The 10,889-nt window shown below is 39.9% G+C and overlaps 1 protein-coding gene across 1 annotated transcript; it reads left to right on the top strand.

Annotated features, from left to right (window-relative positions):
* The first annotated feature begins 1,159 nt into the window (after nt 1–1,159).
* On the top strand, nt 1,160–4,261 carry LOC140802820 (uncharacterized). The gene is made up of 5 exons (XM_073158441.1): nt 1,160–1,584; nt 1,678–1,911; nt 1,996–2,032; nt 2,199–2,231; nt 3,983–4,261. The coding sequence occupies exons 1-5, from the start codon at nt 1,160–1,162 to the stop codon at nt 4,259–4,261; spliced, it is 1,008 nt and encodes a 335-aa protein (XP_073014542.1).
* The last annotated feature ends 6,628 nt before the right edge of the window (nt 4,262–10,889 follow it).

The raw sequence follows: 10,889 nt of genomic DNA, 5'->3' as shown, positions 1-10,889 counted from the left end.
GAACGTGGCCGAGGACCTCTCCACCCCGGTAAAGCATGACCATGTTTAAATCAGGATTGGAAAGCGGTAAAGCATGACCAGAGACCAATACAGCCGTTAAAGCATGAACGGGGATCTCATGTATATGGTAGTGGACTTTCCCTGCCAGCCCAGTACTGTGGTTTAGTCTGATCAGGCGTATTTATGTATGTGTCACTTGCTTTGAAACATATCTCTACAAAAAATGACGAAGGTTATGTATGTTCATGTATGTATGAAGCAAGCATGTTTATGAAAAATTTTATGATGATGGCACGTCAATGTTTATGCTACCACGTTCAAGTTTCAAGTACGTTTATGCTATTATGTTCAAGTTTCAAGTATGTACACTATGTTCAAGTTTCAAGTATGTACACTCTCTTTTAAAGATGCTTGTTATTTTATTATGTAGTACTTGTAATATCCAGTTTATACATGTTGAGTCTTTAGACTCACTAGACTTGATCGATGCAGGTGAGGATGACTTTGAGGAGACGAGGGGTAGGGACCAGTGAGCCGTCTTGGACTGCGCAGGGGGCTAAACCCGAGGATCGCCCATGTTTTAAGATTTTATGCATGAATATTTTTAATACTCTGAATTTATGAAGTTGTTTATGATTTTTAAACAATTATTACTTTTGGGAAAACTTGGTTTTGGTTGTTTTTATTGCAAATGTTTTTGGACGAGCAAGTTATTTTAATGTAAATTTGAAAGTTTATTTTGTATTTAAGAATTTTTTATTTTTCCGCAAGTTTTAAAGTAGTTTAAAAGTAAGGTACATTACAGTTGGTATCAGAGCGGTGTTCTTGTAAAGGGTTACACCTACTGCCAGTCGCGAGAAGCTCACGAAGCCACACCTCAAGTCTGTAAGTTTTAAGGTTTTGAACTAATCCATGTATTACGCATTAAGTCATGATTTCAGCATGTCCATATTTTAATTCCAAATTATGTGCTTATTTTGCTTTGGATTTTATGTTCATGCACATTGGGTTTACGTGTTGGGCAAATTGTTGGAACATTATGCCTCCTAGACGCATGATTAATCAGGAAGCAAGGGATGAGGACGGAGAGACTCGAGAAGAGGGGAGAGACGCACCTCCTCCTCCACCGCCAGATATGTAGGCTCAGATGCTTGCAGGAATGACTCAGTTCTTTGCACAATTTGCGGGGAATAAAGCTACAGTGGATACAAGGACAAGGCCCAGGCCAGAGGCTGTGTACAAAAGGTTTATGAGGATTAATCCTAAGGAGTTCTTGGGGACTACTGGCCCGATGATAGCTGAAGGATGGATTGAGTCCATCGAGGTGATTTTTGCTTTCACGGAGCTGCAAGATGCAGATAGGGTCAGGTGTGCCACATTCCTTCTGACATGGGACGCCAGACTGTGGTGGGATAGTGCATCGGTGTCAGTGAACTTGCCAACACTGACGTGGAATGGGTTTAAAGAGGTATTCTACTCCAAGTACTTCACTGAGGAAGTACGCTCCAGATTGACTAGGGAGTTCATGATGCTGCGACAGGGAGATAACAGCGTGGCAGACTTCGTTAGGAAATTCAAAAGGGGGTGTCACTTTGTGCCCCTGATAGCTAATGATGCCTAGCGAAAACTGAGGCATTTCATGGATGGTTTGCGGCCGATCTTGCGCCGTGATGTAAGGGTTGCTGGTCCGACTACGTATGTCGTTGTCGTATCTAGAACCTTGGCGACAAAGCAAGACCATAGAGATATCGAGGTTGACGGGCAGGGCATGAGGCCCTATCAGGCACTGCAGCAGCAGCAACAGCGACCTCAATTTAAGAAGCCTTACCAAGGGCAGCCAGGGAATAAGCCATATCAGGGACCATCGAAGAGCAAAGGTCTGTTCTACAGCAGAAGGTCCCCAGAGGCCGGGTGAGTACCCGGTGTGCCCAAAATGCCATCGCCAGCACCCGGGACATTGTTTATATGGATCACGCATGTTCTTTAAATGTGGAGCCAGCGATCACATGCTAAAGGAGTGCCCGCAGTGGAGGTAGACGACCCAAGGAAGAGTATTCGCCATGCATGCTCAGGAGGCGAACCCAGACACGACATTATTGACTGGTAAACTCATTTAGTTAAGCACCGTATTATTTTTAAATGCATGTTTTGATTTTGGTTTTGGGATTGTTGTGCATTAGTTAATGTTTTGGTGACAGGGTGTAAAGATTTCTACTGTGCTTGAGGTTAAGGTTAGAATTTATAGGATATAATTCTGTATTGTGCTATTGTCTCTCAGGGAATATTTTTATAAAAAGATTCGCCACGAAGGCCTTGATAGATTCAGGGGCCACCCACTCTTTTATCTCAGAGACGTTCGCCAATCATCTAGACTCCAAATATATTAGACTCGACGTGAACTATTCAGTGACAGTACCATCAGGGGAAGAATTATCAGTTACCAGCGTGGTCAGAGACATCGATCTTGAACTGCAGGGCCACCTAGTATATATTGATCTGATCATGTTGCCGATGCCAGAATTTGATATCATTTTGGGAATGGACTGACTGACGAAGAACAGAGTTCATATCGATTTCCAGAAAAGGTCAGTGTTGGTAAGACCTTTGGGCATGGAACAGTTTCTATTTGAGCCAGATAGTTGGAGAAGTTTCCCTCGCATGATATCTTGCATGCAGGCACGGATACTTATTCACAAGGGGTGTCAGGCTTTCTTGGCCAGTATTATTTTCTGCACTTATGTGCCCACTCCATTTATACATGATGTGCTAGTGGTCAGAGATTTTCTTGAAATTTTTCTAGCTGACGTCACAGGCCTTCCATCAGAGAGAGAGGTGGAGTTTTCAATTGACCTTGTGCCAGGCACCGTGCCAATCTCTAAGGTGACATACAGGTTAGCTCTAGCGGAGATGTTAGAGCTCAAGCAGCAGATTCAGTAGCTTCTAGACAAATAATTCCTCCGCCCTAGTTTCTCACCATGGGGCACACCAGTGCTCTTTGTGAAAAAGAAAGACGAGAGAATAAGGTTGTGCATTGATTACTGAGAACTGAACAAGGTAAGGATTAAGAATAAATACCCACTTCCAAGGATCGAAGACTTGTTCGATCAGTTGCAGGAAGCCACAGTGTTCTCTAAGATAGATCTTCAATCGGGTTATCACCAGCTGAAGGTGAAAGATGCAAGTGTACAGCCTTCAGATCTAGGTACGGACACTACGAGTTTTTAGTGATGCCGTTTGGGCTGACCAATGCTCCAGCCATATTCATGGACCTCATGAACCGAGTATTCCAGCCCTACCTAGATCAGTTCGTCATAGTGTTTATCGACGACATTCTCATATACTCGAAGAGCCATGAGGAGCATGTTCAGCATTTGAGTACAGTTTTGCAGGTTTTGCAGAGTCGCAAGTTGTTTCCAAAATTCAGTAAGTGCGAATTTTGGTTGGAGAATGTAGCATTTTTGGGTCATATAATATCTAGCAGCTGTATCGAGGTGGATCCAGCTAGGTAGCAGGAGTTAAGGAATGGGTTGAGCCAAAGAATTCTTCAGAGATCCGTAGTTTCCTAGGTCTAGTAGGCTACTACAGGAAATTCATTCAGGGATTTTCTTCGATAGCAATGCCGCTAACTTCTTTGACCAAGAAGAATGGTAAATTCGTATGGAGTGATGAATGTCAGAAGAGCTTTGCCACGTTGAAGCAAGCTCTGATTTCAGCGTCAGTGTTAGCCATGCCAGCAGGGAAAGGAAATTTTGTGCTATATACCAATGCCTCTAAGCTCGGGTTAGGCGTAGTGTTGATGCAGCATGGTCGGGTTATAGCTTATGCTTCCAGGCAGTTGAAAGTGCATGAGAAGAACTACCCGACTCATGATCTTGAGTTAGCTGCAGTTGTCTTTTCGTTTAAGATATCGAGACGCTATTTGTATGGCGAGAAATGCCAAATATTTACTGATCACAAGATTCTCAAATATTTCTTCCCGCAGAAAGAGCTAAACATGAGAAAAAGTCGGTTGTTGGAGTTGGTAAAAGACAACGATTGTGAAATTTGCTACCATCCGGGGAAAGCAAATGTTGTGGCAGATGCCTTGAGCCGTAAAGTTGCAGTCGTAGCACAGATGTCAGCACAGAGATCTCTTCAGTCAGAGATACAGAGGTTTGATTTAGAAGTTTATCCTAAGGGAAGGGCTCCTAAGCTGTCTAATCTGACAGTCCAATCTTCTTTGTTTGACCGAATCCGTGTAGGTCAACCTTCAGATGAGTAGTTGCAAAAATGAAGACTGGAGGAGGAAGCCAAGGGCAGTGTACTCTACACAGTGTCCGATGGTATTGTGAGGTACAGAGGAAGGATGTGGGTTCCTAGTGTTGATTCGATCAAAGAGGATATTCTGACAGAGGCACATGCATCTCCATACTCCATTCATCCAGGAGGTACCAAGATATACAAAGATTTACAAATTTTGTATTGGTGGCCAGGTATGAAGCGGGACATCCACCGATTTGTGTCTGAATGTCTCACTTGTCAAAAAGTGAAGGCAGAGAATCAGAGGCCAGCAGGAATGGTCAAGCCACTCCCTATCCCCGAGCGGAAATGAGAGAATATCACCATGGATTTCGTTGTTGGTTTGCCGAGGTCAATCAGAGGATCCAATGCTATTTGGATTATAGTGGATCGACTCACTAAGTCAGCCCACTTCTTGCCAGTGAAGACGAATTTCTCCATGACGCAGTATGCAGACCTTTATATAATGGAGATAGTCTGATTGCACAGAATCCCAGTGTCTATTGTGTCCGATAGGGACCCGAAATTTACATCGTCCTTATGGAAGAGTTTGCATGCAGCCATGGGGACGAAGTTGCTATTCAGTACAGCCTTCCACCCTCAAACAGATGGCCAGTCTGAGCAACTGATTCAGATTATGGAGGATTTATTGCGAGCCTGTATAATAGATTTTCCATGGGACTTGGGAATCTAAGCTACCTCTAGTGAATTTTACCTACAACAACAGTTTCCAATCATCTGAGCAAAGCCTTATACGGTCTAAAACAAGCTCCTCGAACTTGGTATGAGACTCTATCAAAATTCTTGATTGATCATGATTTTATAGTAGGAACAGTTGATAAAAATCTTTTTAAATTTACCAAGAAAGATCATTCATTAGTTATTCAAATTTATGTTTATGATAGCATATTTGGGTAAACTAACCCTAATTTATGTGATAAATTTGCTAAGCTGATACAGAAAAAATTCGAGATGAGCATGATGGGTGAACTGACATTCTTTTTAGGCTTGCAAGTGAAAGAAAATGAACTGGTATTTTTATCAGTAAGACCAAATACACGAAGGAATTGCTGAAGAAATTTGGCATGGAAACATGTTCAGCTACATCCACTCCCATGAGCTCATCAGTTAAACTAGACAAAGACGAATGGGGAATATCAGTTGAGATGATACCATACATAGGTCTAATAGGTTCTTTATCATACCTAACTTCTAGTCGTCCTGATATTATGTTTGTTGTTTGTTTATGTGCTAGATTTCAAGCTAATCCTAAACAATCACATTTCCTAGCTGCAAAACGTATATTGAAATACTTAAAAGGCGCACAGAATGTGGGCTTATGATATGCTAATGACTCATCTTTCAATTTTGTTGGTTATTCAGATGCAGACTATGCATGATGTAAGCTTGATCACAAAATTACAAGTGGATCATGTCAGTTTCTAGGAGACAGATTGATCTCATGGTTCAGAAAAAAGCAACTACTTCCACAACTAAAGCAACGTATTTAGCTGTTGGAAGTTGTTGTACTCAATTGTTCTGGATTCAGCAACAACTGAAAAACTATGAAGAAATAGCTAAAGAGTCACCGATCTTCTGTGACGACACAAGATCCATTGAGTTTACATACAACCCAGTTCTTTACTCCATAACCAAGCACATTGATGTAAGACATTACTTCATCAGAGATCATGCTCTCAAGACGGATATCAGACTGGAGTATATTTCAACTGAAGAAAAAGCAGCTGATATCTTCACCAAGCCACTATCAGATACTAAATTTTCTTACTTTAGAAATATCTTAGGACTTATTGATTTATCTTAAATGCTCAATTTAGAAGAAATATTGAATTTCAATAAGTCAACTAATAAGACAACAGTCAGTTGTTCATAAACTGAACTAAATCAATTTTGAACTGATCAGTTAGTATTTGAATAAACTGACTTTATCTCATATGTTGACTAACTTTAATCGCGTTTAAGTTCTGTTAGGATCGGTTATTGACTAAAGAGTGTTTAAAAGGGGGGGGGGGGGGTTGAATAAACACTTCTAGGAATTTAAATGTTTTTCGAAAAAGGTAGTTCAGTTTTGTTACAAACTGAACTGAGTATCCCGTCTGTCAATTATCAATCAGTTAAACTGAATAAGCAGTTGCGGAAAATAAACTGATTGAAAGATAGAATATCTAACTGGAAATAAAAAGCTGAAGTAAAGACAACACAATATGTTTCTGAATGTTCGGAGAATTGAATAACTCCTACGTCACCCCTTCTATCACAAGGATAGGATATTCACTAAAAGACTTTGATCGAGTACAACGCTTGTACAGACCCACTTCAGTTAGGACTTATCTATTGCCTGAACTGAAACTCTTAGTATAATACAATGATCTCTGTAAGTAACTGAACTTAGCACTTATCGAGTTATCAATATTTCACAGTGCTAGATTGCTCAATATGTAGCCTTGATTGCTACGAATAGATCTGATAGGTGTGAGCAGAGATTTTTAACAGAGTAATGGCAAGTTTGAGATTGGTCAATCGTCTGTATTGTCAACTGCTCTTTAGTCATATTTATAGACTTATCTTTCAACGGTAATTTTGAATTCTCGTATCCGTTGATTGCCTCCTTATCATTTCTTGGACAGAGTTCTTGATTGCCGCTTCATCATTTATTGTAAGACGGCGTATTAATCTCAATAGCCGAAATACGTTTTTCTATGCAGTGCGGCTTTCCACATTCAGTTGCTGTCTGATATGTCTTTTTGTCTGTTGAATGATCTTTCCCGAGGTATCATCAGTTGAGAAGCTTTAATGTTTTCGGCTGAATGTTTTAACTGATCAGTTCTCAACTGATCAGTTTGTGTCAACTGATTTTAGTTGAATGTTCAGCTGCCGAATATGCTTTCATGTATTAGTTGATTTTATGTTTTGTCAAACTCCAGAATTTAGTTTCCAACAATTTCCCCCTTTATGGTGTTTGACAAAACCAAGAGATTTAACTCAGCTCTTTGTTGATAATAGATTACGCAACTGAATCATAGAATATTTGGATTTCTTGTAGAAGTCTGAGAAACTGGTATCAGTTGAAAATAATAGCTTGATTAATTCTTCTTCTAATTCTATCATAAAATAACTGGTCAAATGATATCAGTTTCTTCAGCTGCTTTCCCCCTTTTTGTCAAATACATCCATCTTGTCAGATAGCTTGCGAACGTGAGAAGAGAGGACCGTGACAGATGATGACATATTTTCAATAGCAGTAGTTCAATTTTCCGAGACACAAGCGATTCCACATTGTTGACGTGTTGGTTAATCAATTCTTGAGTGGCAGTCACACTGGACATGATACCTCTATTTTTCTGAATTTCACCAACTGCAAAAGAGAGAGCAGTAACAGTAGATTGAATATCCTTCAGTCTTTTCAAGGATTCCTGATTTTCTTCCAATTTCAGACTGTGCGAAAGTTGTGTATTTTGAATTTTGGAAATAGCAGTAATGATTTGATTCATGCTGTCCTGCATATGTTGGACTTCTTCAAAAATGAGATCAAAATCTGCTGAAGATGGAGGATATGATTGGCGAGAAGTGCTTGCATTACCCTTATCAAGTTCAGAAACGATCAAGGCTTGATTAGTTGAAACTATTTCAGTAACATTTCGAACTGAAATATCATCAGCATGGAATTCTGCTTGATCCTGAGATTTTGAGGAAGGATTTTGTTCAGTTGATGGTGGCACAACCTGAACTGATGTCTCTAGGGAATGATCGATTGAGTCATCTGGCATTTCTGTTGGTATAACCTGATCAACAGATTGATCTGGTGGAACAATTTCCTCTGAAGGAATAGTGACCTCTGGATGGGTTTGATCAACAGAATGATCTACTTTATCATTAACTGGTTCACTGAGGTTGGATTCTTCTACCACGGCTTGAATTACTTCATCAATATGAGCGAAAGTCAGCTCAGCTTCAGTATATAGTTGTTGTTCAATAGGTGGTGAAGAAAGCTTATCAGAAATTGGCTCTTCAGTTGGAACAAGAACTAAAGCTGATGATGGTTCTGTAGTGTTAGAGGGTGCTTCTTCAACTAGTTCCACATCATCATCTGAATCTTCTTGGTAGACTACTAGCTCTTGATCCAATTCCCAAAATTTGATCCGAGAAAGTAGCCCTATAAGGTCAGTGTCAAGCTGAGTAATTACAGCTTGATCAGCATATGCAGTAGGACCAGTTGGCAAGTAATTGTTTTTAAGCTTAGCGACAAATTGAGCCAACTTCTTCGCTCTCATCTGATCAAAGAAATAACTTTTCCTCTCTAAGGCTTGAGCAATAGAGGCAGCTTTGACAGTTCGAAGAACAAAGGCCTCCAGCTTGATGAATTTTCGGAGCTCGGACTTTTCCTTCAGTTGCTTGGCAAAAACCTCAGTACGATAGCCTACCCAAGCATCATAGGACTTAGTTTTTGCAGCAGCAAAACTATTCACCTTTCCCCATACAAGATCAATATGAGTCTGAATCGGGTTGGAGGGTCTGGGTTCTTCAATCAATTTCCCTTTCCCTTTATCAGTACTCATGATATGAGGAATTTCCAGTCCAGTTCGAGTTGATTCAATTTGTTCTACAAATTTTATTCCTTTGGGTCTGGCAGGTGCTACACCAATTGGTCGAGGTATTTGAGTAACAGGAACCTGGGTCCTAACTGATTTCTTTATGGTACTTACTGAATCAGCTTGTGGGATAATCTGTAGAGGAACTGCTTCTATAGGCTGCTGATCAGTAAAGGAAATCATTTTGTCAGTAGAAATGGATACCTCAGAAGTAGTTTTAACCCTTTGAGTTCTTGGCTTTTTCGCAATTTGAGGTGATGATGTCTTTTCTGACTCTGATGGACTCAAAATCAACTTCCTTTTGGCAGCCTTTAGTTGAGCTAACGTTTTGGTTTTCTTGACTGATTTGGTAGTCGCCTGATCAATTCCAATCTCCTTCTTAATCTTGACGAATTTGGCAGGAGAAATGTCCAGGTTGATTTTTGGTGGCATAGTGTTCTTTGCATTGAACACCTTGAATTTCGATAATCTTTCAGAATCAGCATCCACTAAACCTTTTACTTTCAAAAGATAACTGATTTGTACGGCAAAACCCTTGGATTGTTTTGACGACAAAAACATATTCTTCAGTATGTTGAAGATGAGTCGTTTCCAGTTGAATTTTTGATCAGTCATAATAGTAGTAATCGCTTGAAACTTTTCCAATGTAAGTGCAGCAAATGATCCTGCTTTTGCTAAGAGTCCTTTAGCAATTATATCAGCAAGCAACTGAATTTCATGTTTCAGTTCCTTCTTAGGATCGGAAACTTTAATTTTCCGTCCATCAGCAGATAAAAGGATTTGCATTTCATCAATATCAGATGCTTTGACATCCGAAAGTTGTGCTAATCCGTCACAAGGTAAAGAAAATAATTCCCCAAAAGAATCTTCAGATATAGTCAGCAACTGATCATTAACAGTAGAATTTATGATACCTTCTGAGTCAACTTTGCTAGAGGAATAGAAATCTTGAAGTTCTTTTGGATATATATCCTGCGATGATTGTCCCAGAAATGTTCTCAGACCAGCATTTTCGAGTTTTTGAAACACCTTTTTGACCTCATCATCTCCGAAACATAAAACGGATCCAAAATTGATTGTCATAGCATTAAGCATGTAAGCGGGAATCTGAGTCGTCATTTCGTACTGGGTGATTTGCCGAAAGAGAAATTTAGAGAAGATATTTGTTCTTAATTTCGGCAGTTTGTGAATAATCAAAAAGTAGAACTGAAATGAAGCGGGCAATTGTACATATGTTCGTGACTATTCAAATTTTTGGACACGTGTCAGTCTGTAAATAATTTGTGTTTTTCAAAAAAAATAATGTACGCGTGCCACGTGTGTGCAATTTTGAGCGGTTAAAAACGTGTACACGTTGTAAACTTAAATTCATCATGATTTAGCAGATAGTCACGTCATTTGATTTGGAATATAATAGGATTAATTTATTAACTTTGATGAGAAGATTAGTAGAATTTTCAACTGAACGATCAGTTAGGAAAAACTGAGTCCTTTCAGTTAGGAATTCACTAACAACTGTCTTCTCAGTTAATCTCTTAGACCATCATTCCCCCTAAATAAATGCATTAAAGAAAAATGACGGCAATAGACAGTAATGATTATAGACGAGTATAGTGCTTGGCATATCAATCGTCACAGAGAGAAGCGTCCTTTCGTTTTCCTTGTCCTTGCCTATAAATAAGACTGAAAAATTAGTCACAAGTATCAGCAGAAAAGTTTTAAGAAGAAATGGCAGGAGCAAGTAGTTCAAGCGTCGTTCCAGTTTCACTTGAGGCACAAAAAGCTGCGATAGAAGACAAGGTCTTCTATGCTAGTCTTCCCTACTGGGAAGAATTACAGGAGCTGGAGCTCCTGTACAACTCAGGAAGGGTCACCACCTTTAGGCGGATGGCCCAGTTGAGAGAAGTGCGTGAGCACTTAAAAATTTCTGCAGAGGTGGATGCCTTCAAGGAGGGCCACCTTTATGAATTGATGTTGCGTAAGGAGTTGGAGACTCTTAAC

This window comes from Primulina eburnea, chromosome 10 (assembly GCF_022965805.1).
Source record: "Primulina eburnea isolate SZY01 chromosome 10, ASM2296580v1, whole genome shotgun sequence".
In the NCBI taxonomy this organism is placed as follows: Eukaryota; Viridiplantae; Streptophyta; class Magnoliopsida; order Lamiales; family Gesneriaceae; genus Primulina; species Primulina eburnea.
The sequence above is the reverse complement of the archived record's forward strand: the minus strand, read 5'-3'. Positions and strand labels throughout refer to the sequence as shown.